This window comes from Apodemus sylvaticus, chromosome 4 (assembly GCF_947179515.1).
Source record: "Apodemus sylvaticus chromosome 4, mApoSyl1.1, whole genome shotgun sequence".
Classification (NCBI taxonomy): domain Eukaryota; kingdom Metazoa; phylum Chordata; class Mammalia; order Rodentia; family Muridae; genus Apodemus; species Apodemus sylvaticus.
In genome coordinates, this window is record NC_067475.1 from 154,899,405 (window position 1) to 154,916,829 (window position 17,425).

A 17,425-nucleotide genomic window follows, 5' to 3' on the forward strand; every position below is an offset into this window, starting at 1 on the left:
GGTTTATGATAGTAAAAAAACAGTAAATAATGTTGAAAGAGAAGATCTGAGGAATATTATAGCAGCATTTATACTGATGATTTAATACACTGTATACATGTATGAAATTCAAAATAAGGAAGAATGTGATATTAAAAACTAATTGTAACTTTGAACATAAATGATATGCTAATGGGAAACTTAGTAAGAAATTAAAAAATTAAACATCATTAAAAATTCTAGACTTCTTTTCATACCTGTGAACACCCTGGCCTTTCCTATATTGTCCTATATGTCAGTTTCCTTCAGAAATTTCTTTTTCGTATGTTTGTCCCTTCCCCAAACTGTCTTGAATGGTGAAAACTTAGAAATGAGTAGGTGGAGTATATTAGCATTTGAAAGTGTAGTTGCATGAATCTCCACAACTCAAGCCAAAGACCTCTGCTTTCATGATCCTGATGTTCAGCTGAGCTGTCAAAACTATTATAATAAGCTAGATAACTCTCAATGCAGAAAAACAATCACATGTACAAACAAGCAAACACTCCAGCATTCAAAGATTAGTCATGAAGTTGATCTTGTCCAGACACAGGTGACAGTTCCGTGTGTCTTTCCTGTGGCTCCTATGAGGATATCAACACTGATTCTGGAAAGTAAAAATTCTTGTACATTTTAAAGTCTCCACCTAGATTCCTGCACCTCTCCAAACCTCTCCATCTCCTGTGCTATGCTAACAATTGCTTTCTATATACATACCTTTACAGTGGAGCCTGGAATTGAGAGCAAATCAATGGATATGAAATTATCGCTTTCCTTCTAGGCACTATATAACAAACTGAAGACTGCAGTTGGTAAACCAACCACTGAAGTCTGAGGATTCATTAGCAGTCAGGGTGACAGGCCATTGTGAAGTCAAGATTCAAGAGCTTATGCTATAACTGACAAAGTGACAAGTGCATTTCATCTTCTTCAGTCTTTTGGTTTTAAAATCATGTAGTTTAATAATTGTTGAACCATAGGCATTTTTATTAAATAACAGATTCTCAGAAAAGTATATGTTAATAGCTAAATAGATAGATGAAATGATAGACAGATAGATATCAGTAATAATATCTATCCAAGAAGAGAAGTAATTTTCTACAAAACATTTTGAAATTCATACTCATTCTCAAATATTCTCAATACATGATTCTTTTTTAACCTATCAAAGGTATATGTGAAAATTCAGCTTCATTAACCCTATGAACCGTAGAGACCAACATGCAAAAATCACAGGATACTTTAAAAATAAATATGCTTTACTGAACAGAGTCAGAAAGCTTCATCTACAGGAAAGTCAGTCAGTATTGTAGATTAGTATATTATACTTCTCATCACAATGATACTTAGTTCAGAATCATAGTCAAGGATAAAATACATTCCTTAAATGAATTCATTCTATCCTCTACATCTTCACCATAAAAACAGAAAAAATAAGTATAAAATATGATTCTATTTTATTTTCTTGCTATTAAAGTTTGAGGTTTAATAATTAGGTCTTTTTATTCCTTTTTTTCTGATGAATATTTTCTTCCTCCTGCTTTTTATTAAGTAGATTCTTTTCTAATACAACATGTTCTGATAGTTTTCCCTCCCTCTACTCCTCAGCTCCTCCCCACCCAACACGCCCACATGCACGCACGCCCCCCCCCACACACACACACATGCACACCTTCTCTCACATCTGGGCTCAGTCCATTTCTTTATCTCAGTAGAAAAGAACAGGTTTATTGCTTCTTGGCCTTTTGGCTAAGATCAAGTGTAGAAAAGAACAGGCTTCTTAGAGTCTACAGACTAAAATTTTTTTTCAGAGAAACCAATGAAAGACCCAAAACTGTTCAATTGTGAGGTAAAGAAAATAAACTTAAGTCCAATCAAAGGTTCTTGACCTCACAGTGGTATGAACTCGCTGATAAGCGGCTATTAGCCTAGAAGATCAGAATACCCAAGAAACGATTCACATATCAAATGATGCCCAAGAAGAAGGAAGGAGAGGCCCCTAGTCCTAGAAAGGCTCAGTGCAGCAGTTTAGGGGAATACCAGGAAAGGGGAGCAGGAAGGGGTTCATGAGGTAACAAGGGGCGGGAAGAGGGCTTATGGGACTTTTTGAGAGGGGAGATCCAGGAAAGGGGAAATAATTTGAAATGTAAACAAAAAATATATCAAAAAATTAATTAAATTACACTTACAAAAAAAACTTCTTGAATACTACTGACATGTAAGTACACTTACTGCATCTATTCTGATATGTGGCTGTACGGGTTATTGTCACACTTCATAGGTGTTAGAAGCAGAATACTCCTGTCAACTGCTTCCCTAACACGTCAACATGTCTAATATTTTATGTACCATAGAAACTCATTTTCAACGTAGACGTTGCTAAGTCATAAACCGCTAGAATCAGTTGAATTTAGACATATTGCTGTAAGATTTCTTTGGCAAAAGGCACTCAACCTCCCATGGCTGGGGCTAGAAATTTAAGTCAGATTTATGGAAGTAGTGAGGCTGTAGACTTGAAAATGTATCACACTAATTTACTAGATCAGCTCAATTCCTTCTGTAGCATTCTAAATAATTTATACATTTATTTATGTATTTTTTAAAACTTAATATTTTATCCCCCCATCTCATCCACTCTCAGAACTTTCCACATCCCATATCTCCTCCCCACCCTGCTGTCTCCACATGGATGTCCTCATCCTCCAGCCCACCTGACCTCTAAACTCCCTGGGCCCTAGAGTCTCTTGAGGGTTAGGTGCATCATCTCTGAATGAATACAGACCTGGAGGTTTCTTTTGTAAGTGTGTTGGGGGCCTCATGTCAGCTGGTGTATGCTGCCTATTTGGTGGTTCAGTGTTTGAGAGATCTGAGAGGTCCAGATTGAGAGTGCTGGTCGTCCTACTGGGTCTCCTTCCTTAGCTGCTTTCATCCTTCCCTAATTCAACAACAGGAGTCAGGTGCTTCTGTCCATTAGTTGGGTGCAAATGTCTGTATCTGACTCTTTCAGCTGCTTGTTGGATCATTCAGAGGGCAGTCAAGATAGGTCCCTTATTGTGAACTCTCCATAGCCTCAGTAATAGTGTCAGACCTTAGAGCCTCCGCTTGAGCTAGACCTCACTTTGGGCCTATCTCTGGCTCTTTTCCTCAGGCTCCTTTCCATTTCTATCTCTGCAGTTGTTTCAGAGAGGAACAATTACAGATCAGAGTTGTGACTGTGGGATGCCCCTCCCTCATTTGATGCCCTATCTTTCTTCCTGCTGGAGGTGGGCTATGTTCCCTCTCCCCACTGTCAGGCATCTAAGGTTGCTCCCTTTAGTGCCTGATAGTTGCTCACCTCCCAGGACTCTGGTACATTCTGGAGGGTCCTTCCCCTAACCTTCTACTTTCCAAGGTTGCTTGTTTACATTCTTTGTGCTGGCCCTCAGGGCTTCAGTCCTTTTCCTTCTCCCCATCCTAGATCAGGTTCCCCTCTCCCATGACTCCCCTGACCACTGTCCACTTTCCTTCCCAGGTCCCACCCTTCTTCCCCACTTGTGATTGCTTTCTTCTCCCTCCCAAGTGGGACTGAGTTGCCCTCACTTGTGCACTTCAGCTTGTTGACCTTTTTTGAGGTCTGTGGACTGTATGTTGGGTATTATGCATTTTTTGGCTAATATCCGCTTATTAGTGAGAATATTAGTGTGTCCTTTTGTGTCCGAATACCTTACTCAGGATATTTTCTAATTCCTTCCATTTGCTTGAAAACTTCAGGATGTCCTCATGCTTAACAGCTGAGTAGTATTCCATTGTGTAAATGAACATTTTCTGTATCGATTTGTTGTGGGACATCTGGGTTGTTTCCAGCTTCTAGGTATCTAAGATACCTAGCAGCACAAGGTTGCTATGAACGTAGTGGAACACGTGCCTCTGTGGCATGGTGGGCATCATTTGGGTATATTCTCAAGAGTGGTATTGCTAGGTCATCAGGTAGATCTATTTCCATTTTTCAAAATAAACACCAGAATGATTTCCAGAATGGTTGTAACAGGTTGCAACTCCACCAGCAATGGCGGAGTGTTCCTCTTTCTACATATCCTCAACAACACTGGTTGTCATCTGAGGTTTTTGAATGTAGTCAATCTGATTGGTGTAAAGTGGGATCCTGGGGTCATTTTGTTGTTGTTGTTTTGTTGGTTTTTGTTTTCTCTCAATATCTATTTTTCTATTGAGTATCTTCATTTACGTTGCCAATGGTAAAACCTTTCCCAATTTCCCCCCTCCTGAAAGCCCCCCTCCCCAAAGATTCCCTACCCCTCCTCCCATCACTTGCCTCCATGTGTATGTCCCTCTACCTGACACATTCCCACCTCACCCCCACCCCCCACCCCAGTCTGTTTCCTTTTGTTGGGGCCTCTATTGAGCCTTTACCTGACCAAAGACCACTCCTCCCACTGATCCTGATGGTTCAGTCCCTGGGAGTCTTGGGGTGTCTGAGTGTCTGAAGTCATTCTTATTCCCATGGGGCTGTAACCCCTTCAGGTACTCCGGACTACCCTCCAGATCCTCCCACTGGTGACCCCAAGCCCAGTCCAATAGTTGGTTGCTAGTTTCTGCCTCTGTATTTATAGAGCTCTGTCAGGGCCCATCTGGAGACAGCCATGGCATGCTCCTTTTGGTACATCCTTCTTGTTGTAGTGTCGGGGTTTGGTGACTGTTTGTAGGATGAATCCCCAGGTAAGGCAGTCTCTGGGTGGCCTTTACTTCAGACTCTGCTCATTTCTCTGATCACTAAAACCTTTGACCATTCCTATGTTTTTTGAAGCCATGATTTCCCTTTAATCTTATCATGTGTGATGATTAATGCTGATCATTAATGGAATTCTATTTAGAATTCTCTCTGAAAAAAGATTCTGGACATGACACTGAGGGTGTATTTATGGTCCTTAGATTCTGTCTATGCTTAAGTAACTGGTGGCCAAACCAATAGTATAACTAGGTTCTACTATTCCTTTCATGGTTCCTGGGATGTTTAAAAAGAAAAAACTTACTGAATATTAACATTTATTGTCCTCTGCTTCTGAATTAGGTGAACGACTTCACTAGCTACAACCTCCTGACATTAGAACTGCTGTATGTTGATATCTTGAGCCCTCAAAAAAATGAGCTATTTTCCTAATGTAAATAATTTAGTAGAGTACATTTTCACAGAAATAGGACAATAATTACTATTAACAAAATTATTGTGCAGGACTTAAAATGCCGTTTTGATTGTAGTTTGGAAGAAAAAATTAATAAAGTGATTCTAGTGGATCTGTTGCATGAATATAGGTGCCTGAGTAAGAGAGGTGGAGGAGAGTACTGGAAATGCCATTTTACAAATACTATGGAGAATCATGAATCAGGCATATTCGAGTCTAAGCAATAACAATTTAATTCAATTTATTATAATAGATAAGAATATGTAATACATAACTTGAAATAAATAGTGAGTGAATCTATTTGTAATAAATAATATGGGTAAATGTATAATTGAAGTTGTTTCTTTTATTGAAATAGAATGACAGGAACCTTCTTTAGTCATGAGGAAGTTTCCTTTGTGGAAAGTCATATGTTGCAGTTGTTTCGTTGTCCCCTGCTAAATGAAGTCAAGAAATGTCTTAGTTAGAAAAACATTCTCTGATGATAGATTCACCCCACTTCAGATCAGACTAGTTTTCAGTATATTTTCTGAACTGTACACAAAAGCTTCTTGAGTTAACAATATATCTGCTCCTGAATGTGTTATTTGTTAAGATTCCTCACATAGGTGTTGTAGTGGATCCTGTGCAACTTCATATTGATACCAAATGCTAAGCATTTGGCAAGATTATGAATCAAATGAAATTAAACATCAGTGTTTCTGGCCAAGAATAGCAAAGCTTGTTGGCACATTGTTCACTCTTGGGAGTATGTGTAATGAATTTTTAAATTGAATAATTGTTTCTAAGTGAACTTTTTAAAAATAATTTCATATCCAAGATATCCTACATGACTTATGGACCATGGGAAGAAAGGTGAGAAATATAACAGGTAATATGCTGGAATTTGTACAGGGTCTAAGTAAGGAGTTCCTCTGTCCTACATGCATGTATGAAAGAATATATGTGTGTGTGCGAGTGTGTGTGTGTGTGAGTGTGTGTGTGTATGTGTGTCTTTATGCATACCTATGTATATATACACATATTAATATATAATTTAATGAAAGTATTGTTTAAAAATCTTTTCCCACGTTTTAATATAATAGGCTACAATAGGGCTTTGATATTTACAAATTTATGAAATCAGAGAATATCATCCTTCCATCTGTTTAATGACTAATTTCTCTTAATCTCTAGGAACTTCTGCTTGAGAAGAAGCAGATGAAACCTTTAATTCATCAGTATTTCAAAGCTTTTGACTTACCAGCAGTATTTACTGTAGTCTTTATGTCATCTGACCTCTTCTGACTGTTGTCACAAATTATAGGGTCATCTTCTCCAAATATATCTGCAAAGTTATCAATCATGATTTGTATAACAGAGATCTGTAACACAAGGGAAAAAAAACAAGATCTTCTGTAATTTTACATAGTTTACGAAATTGAAATCGATAAAAAAATGAATTCCAAAATGAAAAGGAAAATATCAGTTACTTTGAGCAGATATGAACCTGTGAAATTAAGTCTCTGTCTGAAATGGAGATGCTTAAGTTCTTCGCAACTTACTTTATCATGTTAAAATTTCATACATACTTCAAAGAATAGGGGAACTACTAAAGCAATGTAACATTTCAGAACTGATATGCTGCCAGAATAACTGTGAGTGAATCACAGTACTGACTTCAAAGATTTCTTGAATTAGTGATTTTATGCAGGGGAATGGGGAAGAGGTGGAGTTTCATTGTGATATTTTGAATGTGATGCCTGTCTAATTCCAGGCATCTCAATTTATGGTACCATCTTTGTGAAATCTTTTGAGTGGTTTAGTGACTTGACATCTCTGGAGGAAGTATGTCATAGGTTAGAATGTAAGGTCACAGAAGTCAGGTGCCATTTGGAGTGTACTCTCTATGCTTCACGTTTGCTGCCTAAGATGAGAGCCACCAGGTCTCTGCTTCCTGTTTGGTTGCCCTACCTTCCTGCAGCCATGCTCCTCTGTCATGAATTTGAAGGATGGTAATGTCTCTAAATCTCTAAGTCCCAAATAAACATTTACTTCTATGAGTTGCCTTGGTCCTGGTGTTTTACTAAAGCAATAGAAAAATGACTAATGAAGAATTTGGTGAGAACAGGGATCTATGTTGAGAAACTGAGACAACAGATTGGCCCATTGTGTAGAAAAGTCTGTGGAATATTTTCTTGATTAACAATGGAATTTATAGGTCCCAGAACTCCAGGATGGTGCCACCCAGGAGCTATTACTGAGACAAAGAGAGATAGGAGGTGCAGGAAAAGAGGCAGCAAGCACTCTTACACAGCTTGTGCATCAGTTCTTGCCTCCAGCTTCCTGCCTCGCTTTGGTTTTGCCCTGACATTTTCAGTAGTTAACTGGTAACTAGAAGTATATTGTGAAGTGTAACCTGTCCTCCAGAATTTTCCTCAGTGTTTTATCATAATAGTAGCAAATTAAGACACTTTCTAAATTGAAGGAGCTTTTCATTGGTCTACTCTACTCCATGGTGAGTAATACCACCATGACTTCATTCATTGGTAAGTCCTTTGTTGATTCTCTGTGAATTTCTCATCATGCAACCCAGTAACACTCATTTTCTAGTCCATCCATATCTACACTCTCCCCTGGTAACTTCCCCCAAACTTTAAAAAAATTAAAACATAAATAAAATTTTAAATTAAAATTAAACTGAGGGAAGAGGGGGTCGTGAGGATGAGACCTAGAGTAGTGTACTGCAATCAGAATTAAAACTAAATAATTAAAGTGATGAAAAATATAAATGCATATAGCTTTCTAGGAAAAGGAAGAGATAAATAAAGCAAAATATTAAGGTACCTAAAAATGTACCCAAAATAATGCAAACATATACTTCTATTTTATATAAGTAGAAGTTAGTGCTAAAATATTAGAAACTATATTATATAAGATAGAGTACATGTTCATCATTATTCATTATATTACATATTGTATGTATATATATATATGTATACATATATCTATATGTATATATGTCTGTATACATATGCATATATATATGTATATATATATGTCTGTGTATATCTATATCTATATCTATATCTATATCTATATCTATATCTATATCTATATCTATATCTATATCTATATCTATATATAAAATTGTATGCAATGTTCTTTTTTATGACCAGTAGTGCAGTTAGGGTAATTCATAATTTTAATAGTCTCACAATGATAAAGAACAACTATCATGTGCTCCAAAGTACAGCTGTAATAGTAAATAATCAAACAAGTGAAACACTAGGTAATAGGGATTTTTTTCAACTTTACTGTAGTCTTCTTGAACTACCATTATACATGCAGCATATTATTGGGTAAAACATTAATATCTAAGATCAATATCTGAAAAAAAAGTAAAAAGGAAAGAATGAACAAAAAACAAATGATTCACTTCCTTCAAACTATATTAACAATCTCCCTTCCCAATGTTTCCTGGAATAGATCAATGTATCTCCCACTCCAGAATAATGCAATCTTAGGGTTTCCTTTAACATCGCTGACCTTTCTGAGGTACTCCCAATTTCTTGATCACAATGACTACTTTGTTCTCAAAGGGAAAAATCAGATCCTCTTACCTTTTTTGGAATGTCACTTCCAAATAATGAGTTCACACAAGTCTGATCCCATAACACATGTGGGGCTATACGGATAGATAAGATGAAGCTGTCTAGAGTATTCTTGGCAGAAGTTTTAATTTTTAATAGCACACGAATGAGCTGTTTAAGAACAATGTAATTTGCTTGTGGCATCTTCAGTAGAATACTATATAGACAAAGGAAAATTTTACTGTTGATTGTCTGACAAGTAATGCTGCATTGTCAACATCCTTAATCATTAGGGAAATGCAAATCAAAATAACCCTGAAATTCCACCTCATTCCAGTTAAAATTGCCAGGACCAAAAACTTGGGGGACAGCAGATGCTGGTGAGGATGTGGAGAAAGAGGAACACTCCTACATTGCTGGTGGGATTGCAAGTTGGTAAAACCACTCTGGATATCGGGTTGTTGATTCCTCAGAAAATTGGACATAGTGCTACCAGCGGACCTAGCTATACCACTCCTTGGCTTATATCCTGAAGAAGCTCCAACAGACAATAAGGCCACATGCTCCACTATGCTCATAGTAGCCTTATTTATAGTAGGCAGAAGCTGGAAAGAACCCACATGTCCCTCAACAGAGGTATAGGTACAGAAAATGTACATTTATAAGATGGAGTACTGCTCAGCTATTAAAATCAATGAATTCATGAAATTCTTAGGCAAATGGGTAGAACTAGAAAATATCCTGAGTGAGGTAACCCAAAACCAACCAATCAAACAAACGAAAAACAAACACATCTTATGCACTCATTGATGAGTGAATATCAACCAAAACGCTCAGAATACCCAAGACACAATTCACAGACCACATGAAGGCCAAGAAGAAGGAAGGCCGCAGTGTGGATACTTCCATTTGTCTTAGAAGGGGGATCAAAATACCCATGGGAGGAGATTTAGACACAAAGGGTGGAGCAGAACCTTAAGGAAAGGCCATTTAGAGACTGCTCCACATGGGATTCATCCCATGCACACTTACCAAACCCAGTCACTATTGTGACTGCCAACAAGGGCTATTCGACAGGAGCCCGATATACCTGTCTCCTGAGAGGCTCTGCCAGTGCCTGACAAAGACAGAAGTTGATGCTCACAGCCAACCAATGGACTAAGCACAGGGTCCCCAATGGAGGAGCTAGAGAGCTGTAGGGTTTTGCAGCCCCATAGGCTGGAATAATAATATAAACCAACCAGTAACCAGAGCTCCAAGGAACTAACCCACCAACCAAAGAGTACATATGGAGGGACCCATGGCTCCAGCTACATATATAGCAGAGGATGGGTTTTTCAGAAATCAATGAGAGGAGAGGACATTGGTCCTGTGAAAGCTTGCTGCTCCACTGAAGGGTAATGCCAGGACAGGAAAGTGGAAGTGGGTAGATAGGTGAGCAGGGGTCTGGAAGATGGGATAGGGGCTTTTCCGAGAGGAAATGAGGAAAGGGAATAATATTTGAGATGTAAATAAAGTAAATATCTAATAAAAAGAAATGGAACTTTGGATATAGTTATGCCATCGACTGCATGCATAGCTTCTGCATGTGCACTAATATAAACAAATGAATGACCCCACCCCAAAATACAGATTTTAGGTAAAATATTGCTACTGTTGGCTAAAATATTATCTGAAAATCAATTTCCCCTATAGAATTATGGGAAACTTTAAAAATTATGTATGCATTTTTCTGTATTACATGTATTACTGCTACCCACAGAACCCAGAGGAAGGTGTCAGGTTCTCTGGAAATAGAATGAATGAATGAAGCTTGTTGCAGGTTGTGTGTTCTGTGTATGGAAAAAAGTGTTGCCAAACAATGAACCATCTTTCTAACCACCATGGGGGCACATTTAATATCCAACTTACTATGAATCCATGCAGCACTCTTGTGACACTCTGGAACACAAGGAGCAGAAGGCGCACTAGTGACCCTACACAATGCAGGCATAAAAGCTTCTGCTATAGATAAGGCAGAGATACTGGAGTCCTGGGTAGAAATGGGAGCTCAAAGTCCTGGTACTTAAGAAATCATTCTATGGATACAGGGAAATGACCCAAAGAAGTCAAAGCTATACCTGACCCAGACTTATCTAGGTAGTTATAGTTGAGAAGGAAGAACTTAGTAATAGCTTCACGTTCTAATTAATGATATATGTATTTAAATGTTCAATATTTACAATACTATGGTAATAGTATTAGGATACAAATAGCCCACAGTTATTATACTTATATACTTCTTTTAACTTGTCTCACTCAGGAATTCAAACCAATGTTCTAATCTGTCTTGCACACAACTGCGTAGCATAAGCTGTCTTCCACACCATGACCATTATAATTTAGAAGACTCTCAAGTGGTTGGATTACAGACATGGTACAACACACTTGTGTGAGAAATGCACCTGTTTATAAAGTGACTATACATGTCTTAGCAAAGGAAACTTCTTGTCTTGGGACATCATTCCAGCTTATAATCCTATAAAGACAAGCCCATATATCTCAAAATGCATTACTTCTAACTTTGGGCATTTCCCCAAGTGTATACTATGTCATTACCTTCGTATAGTTGAAATTTTTCCAAGCAGGGATTCTTCATCAAGGACACTAAGCCAATTTTCATACAAATCTGAATAAAGTAAGCTTCCTTGTATGTTTCTAATAAAATCCTTTTATAATGAAAAAAACACAAGAAAATTAATGGTCTATGTACATTGTAGAAAGTATTTGAAAAAAGTTTTGTTTAAAAATAGGAGGTTAGACCAGGGATTGTTAACTTGTGTGTCACAATCTGTTTGGGGGTTCCATATCCTGCATATCAATAATTCCATGCATTATGCATTATAAAAGTGGAAACTAAAGGCAGGAGCCTATGTGTTTTTACCTAAGAGTAGAAGCAAAGAATCAGAGTTCTGACTGCAGCATCAATGAAATAACCCTACTGTCTATTCTGATTGCCTTTCCTGGTTTTCAGTCCACCCTATTACCTGAAATCAGGGATATGCTTTCCAACTCACAGCCTGAAATTCTATCTGTCTCAATGGAGGTCAGCCGCTCTGTGGGATATCCAGACAGTAGCCTAGCATGACTGCTCTCTGAGAGACTTCACCCAGCAGCTGGCTAAAACAGATAGAGACCCACAGGGAAACATTAGATAGAGCTCATGGACTCTTAGTGAATAATTGAGGAAAGAATTCAGGGCCCCGATCAAGATAGGGACTCCACAAGAAGATCAACAGACTCAACTACCGTGGACCATTGAGAGCTGCCAAGAAGTGAACACCAACCAAAAAGCATACAGAAGCTGCGCTGTGACATATGGCATATATGTAGCAAATGTGCAGCTCGGACACCATGTGGGTCCCCCAACATTTGGAACAGGGTCTATCACTAAAACTGTTGACTGTCTGTGGAAACCCCTCACCCAGCTGGCCTCAGTAGGAAAAGTTGTGCTAACCTTGAAGAGAATTGATTTGTCAGGGTGCAAGGATAACACATGGGGACCTTGACCTGCTCAGAGGAGAAGGAAAGAGACTCATAAAGGATGAAGAGGTAGAGTGTAGCAGTTTCAAGATGAAAATTAATAAATAAATGAATGAATAAATTGGTAGTAATAATAGTAATATTAAAAGAAGAAAAAATGAACAGTAAGTATTAAAAAAACAATAAAACAAACAAAAAGCAAAGTGTTCTTTCTGAAAATAAAAAACCATCCAAAAATGACAGGGCCAGGAAATGCTTCATTCTGATTGTATAATTAGGTGAACTTGTACTTTCAGTTCACAGAGAGTAAAGTTGTAATATACATGTATGCCTCTGGGTACACCTGGAATAGTGGTGAACTTCCTTACTTAAGCACACTGTTTTACATGTGAGAATGTCTCACAGTTTCACATCCATTCTTAAAACATGTAAATATTCAATTAAAATGTGTAAATATTCAACTATTTAAATTAATTGTAAGCAGCAACTTGTTTGAAATGCCACAATTAACTTTCACATTGTATCAAGGATAGAAATTCAGACAAATGGAAGGTGCCCAGGTGTTCCTGTACCTTTAAATTGCTGTGAATACACATGACTTCCAGTTACTGATCTTCACTTTCCTCCCTGTGATGTGGTCCCAGGTTTCTGGCAATGAGAGCCAGATGCACTTGGCAAGCTCGAGGGCCAAGGGGGGATCATTTGTTACCATTGCCTAACGTTATTAACCATGGCTACTCTCAGAGCATTATCTTTTCTCTTGATGTCTGGGGCCATAGCTCCAGTCTACTTAGAGGCAATCTCAGATCATGCCCCAAATAAAAATCAAACAATGATATTTGCTCTAGAGTTACTGCTGCTCACTGAGAAGTTAAGCATATTAGACTACTTAGAAGTAAGTTAGGCTAATTCTTCAGTATTTGACATGGGGTTAGGATGGCAATATCAGGAAAAAGTGAAAATACTGCTTTATTTTTTCTTAGAGAAGGAAAACAATTTTATATATCTACTGGACATAGATATTGGACTGGATATAGAATTGGCAACATGCAATTCTCTCACATTACAAGTCTGTGGTAGAACAGCTATTTTGTACTGTTGTTACTTAAGTTTTTGTGGTAAGTAGATTTAAGACATGCATCGTGTAAAACACACTTTTATTACTATTATTACTTGTTCTATTATTAATTCAGGTGGCATAGTTAGAGAGGTGAAATCAGTGGGAACATTTGTAATGCCAAAAAAGCCCATCTGATGTATGAGAAAGTTAACCTCCAACATAAAGTGTTCACCTGTGTCTTTGTGATGAATCTTTGAGCTTGTCACACTTTTACCTAAAGTGACTCTTATTCGGAGATCATGTATCCATAGTTCAAGAAAACTGTCATGATCTGGTAATCTCAAGGACAGAATATGCATCTCTAGAGGGATGCTGAATGTTGGTGATGCAAAATACTGCCTTACCTTTAAAAGGTAAGCTACTGTGAGTACCGATTCTTGGTCCCAATTGATGTGTTGCTCAGTATAGATCTTATCCTTCAGGACCAAATGTGATCTATCAGAAATGGATTGGAATACTTCTTCTGATTCTGGTCCTTTTTCCTCAATGACCGATATCATATCCTGTGTGGGATAAGGACAAGCTTCTATTATAACAGATCCAAACAGCTAAAGCACAAATAGGTCTTTGGAGGTAAACCAGAGTCATGGCAATCATGGATGCATAGCTACAACTGAAAGAAATGAAGAGGACATTTCACTTTTTTCTTTTTTAGCTTCCAAATATATTTCTTTCCCTAATCCATTTTTCCCAATTTGAATCATCAAGGGTTTCTGGTAATTAAACAACCCTCCAGATTGAATCACACTTCTAGTCACTGAAGCATTTTGGTGAATGGTGTTCTCTTACTTTTTCTTTGCTTTTTGAAGTTCTTTCTAGAGCATGCCATTCCAAGTAACTATTGGGATAGTTCTCTTTCAGAGATCACATCACTATTTGGCTTCCTGTCTACCCTGACCTCTACTGTGAAAACTGGCATTTGTGTTTTAAAGAAATCTTTCCTTTTCCACTATACTTCTGAGACTTTTATTTCCTTCTTTGGTGACTTCTTATTTTAAACCATCCTTATCGAAAGATGCTGTCACATTTAAGAACCCAAGCAATTTTCAGTTGTTCTACCATGGTTTCACTCTGTAAAAATGAGGACCATACACAGATTTACTCCATGTTTTCTTTCATTTTAATTGATTACATGATTACAGTTATTGATGACAAAATTATCCTGATCTAAAATACCTAAGGAATGGGCAGTAATTCTCATGTGTCTAACATGATAAACTTGTTCACGTGTGGCATAAATTCCTGGCACAGGCATAGAGCTAAAAGAGATGCTGGACAGTAAATGAATATTTCCAATGGAAATCTAGAAGCATATTTAAGATAGACTAAGCCTATTAGGTGACAATTTCATAGAATGCAGTAGTATAAAAAGATCAATGTATAGCAAAAAACATGTATATATCTAATTTATTGTTAATATCAGATAGTAATCTATAGATATTTTTGATTATAAGATTGAGTAATACCAGAGGCAATAACACCAAGGTAGACTCTAGAGTAATATGGAGTCCTAACACAGTTCAAAATATTGATAGTTGGGCAATTCCAAAGATCCATTGCATCCAACAAGCTGGTGAGTTTGGGTCTTTGCTGAAATCAGTGAAAAACATGGGAATACTATTTCTTTTCAAATTTTCACTTTTCATTAAATTAGAAGACTCTAACTTCAGTAGGTTTTATTTCTACTTTAAAAGAATCTGACCTCATGAATAGGTTATCTGTATATTCATCAGTTTGGTGAAATAGTTTACTTAGAAAATGGTTCCCAGAAATTATGGGAAATAGGACAGGTTTAGAAACCCAAAATGAAACAAACTCACAAGTATAGAAGGTAGCATTTTGTCCAAGCATATAAACCGTGGACAAGTACGAAATACTTGGTTTTTTGGTGGTGCAGTAGGAGTTTGAGAAGTTGTTTGCTGGGTTGCATTCGTATTATCTTCTTGAGTCTCTGATTCTAATAAAGGAGTAAAATCATTATTTATTGTAATTGAACTCACTTAGCACTTGCATGACCTTCACATTTTATAGCCTGCATTACTTATGCTTCACCACAAAGACACAGAAAAATAATCAGTATTATAACATTTATAATCATGATATTACTTCATAAGGCATTGGATATCTAGTTGTATATGGCCACAGTTCTAGTATACCTAGTAGTTTTAGGGTTTGTCTTGAAAGGTAAGCATATAGGTATTAGATTCAAGCGATAAAATAGTACCAATTTTTTAGTCCACCTGTGTCTTTCTGGCAGAACTGCCATGGCCAAATGTAAATTAACAATAGTATTTGAATTTCACCACACAACTTGCCTGACTGCACTTTTATTACAATCCTTGGTTTCCCCCTTCACAACCCACCGAACTGAGAGCTCAAATCTGAGTTCACAGTGTCAATGAATCCCATACTGGTATATTAGGCTATATTTTAAAACTTGCATAAAAGAAAAGCATTTTGGCATGTGCCTTTATACCCAGACCTCAGAAGCTGAGCCAAGATGATCTCTGCGAGTTTGAGGTCAGTCTGGTCTACACAGTAAGATTTAGGACAGCCAGACATTTCAGGTAGAGAAAACCCAATTTGGTATTGAATTGCTATTCAATGTATAATACACATCTAAATTAATACCCTTTATATCAAAGTAAGTAACATATACTTAGTCAATTACTCTCATTTCTGGGATTTACCTTTTGCATAAATTCAGGACCAGTGCAAAGAGGTACCAAAATATGGAGGGAAACTCTTGCAGTAGGAAATTATAACACACAGGTGAAGTGTCCCTTCACATGGTTTAGCAAATTCTTCATTGTTGTTTGTTATAAAATTCATAGTTCAGTGCTAAACGATTCTAACTTTTAACTTATAGTAGTAGGACATGTATACACACCGTTAGTGCCCTCAGAGAGAGGAGGAGCCACTTGACTTATTGTTGGTTCATCATGTTCAGGGGTGTATGTCCTCCCCTTGGGGCAGCTGCTGGCTCCATGTTCTGGTTCATTTGGGGTGATGATATTAGATGTAGTAACCTGGTCACATGAGGTATTTCCTCCGGGTCCATGATAAAACGAGGTTTCATACCATAGTGCAACAATATCTAGCCCGAACAGTTTCGGAGAATTATCTATGAGGAATGTTACGAGAGAAATCTGGGACAAAAAAAGGGCAAACAAAAAGGGTCTCTGTCATTTTGCATAGTTACAAATCACATTTTATTTAAGAATTTGGGAGGCTAAAAGTATGTACTTTAAAATACTGAGATAACATTAGCTTTAATGAAGTATCGAGGCGGGCTTCTTCTTAGAAATTTAAAAGATGATTATGAGATCAGATATTCAAGTGTGGTCATCACAGTCCAATATCATATAAGAGGATGATTTCCAATTTTCACCCTGTGAGGCCCAGAATGTTATACATATTGTCCACTTGATTAACCTTGCTTGTCTTGGACACATTCATGGCTGTGCATATTTGTAAGGATGCTTAAAGAAAAGCACAGCTAAGGAGGGAACTTTCTACTCAAAGGTCCCATGGGCTAACTAAAAGGCAAGAGACAGGCAAACCCATCTATGGGGTAACATTCATATTTCCCTGATGGTTCAGTGCAAATGCCATGGTAACAGCTTGATCCTCAGGTTTATTATGCTGGGAATTAATAAAATAATGCCTATGGAAGAAACTGGATAGTTATGGATCTGCAGTGTTTGTTTCTTTGTAACCCTTTTTTTTTTCCTTAGGATATTTGTTCCTATGCAATATGAGGAATACTTATTCTCAATTAGGCTGTCCTATAATATATTCCTTTCAGGTCCCAGGGCAGTTGGTCAATTAATAGTGAATCAGAAGCTCAAATACTGAGAATCAAAATAACCATTTGATACCAATACTGTAAAAATTCTGGTACTTTATTATAATATTTGAAAGGCAGGTCCCATAGAATACTTTACTCTATAATTCTCTAAACCAATGATAACCAGCATCAAGAGGTCAAGGCCATATTTAATTACAGAAATCAG

At 37.4% G+C, this 17,425-nt stretch overlaps 1 protein-coding gene and 1 pseudogene across 1 annotated transcript in view; one reads left to right on the forward strand and one right to left on the reverse strand.

Moving 5' to 3' along the window:
* Positions 1-1,747: 1,747 nt before the first annotated feature.
* On the forward strand, positions 1,748-1,839 carry LOC127683989 (uncharacterized; annotated as a pseudogene).
* A 3,580-nt stretch (positions 1,840-5,419) lies between these two features.
* LOC127683494 (rho GTPase-activating protein 20-like) overlaps positions 5,420-17,425 on the reverse strand; it is a 228,771-nt gene continuing 216,765 nt past the window's right edge. The window contains exons 12-18 of the mRNA XM_052180770.1: positions 16,300-16,558; positions 15,230-15,366; positions 13,754-13,912; positions 11,366-11,475; positions 8,798-8,984; positions 6,439-6,559; positions 5,420-5,632 (exon numbers count right to left, since the gene is read on the reverse strand). Of these exons, the coding sequence (XP_052036730.1) occupies positions 5,571-5,632; positions 6,439-6,559; positions 8,798-8,984; positions 11,366-11,475; positions 13,754-13,912; positions 15,230-15,366; positions 16,300-16,558 (1,035 nt within the window). The 3' untranslated portion in view covers positions 5,420-5,570. The remainder of the gene's footprint in view (positions 5,633-6,438; positions 6,560-8,797; positions 8,985-11,365; positions 11,476-13,753; positions 13,913-15,229; positions 15,367-16,299; positions 16,559-17,425) is intronic.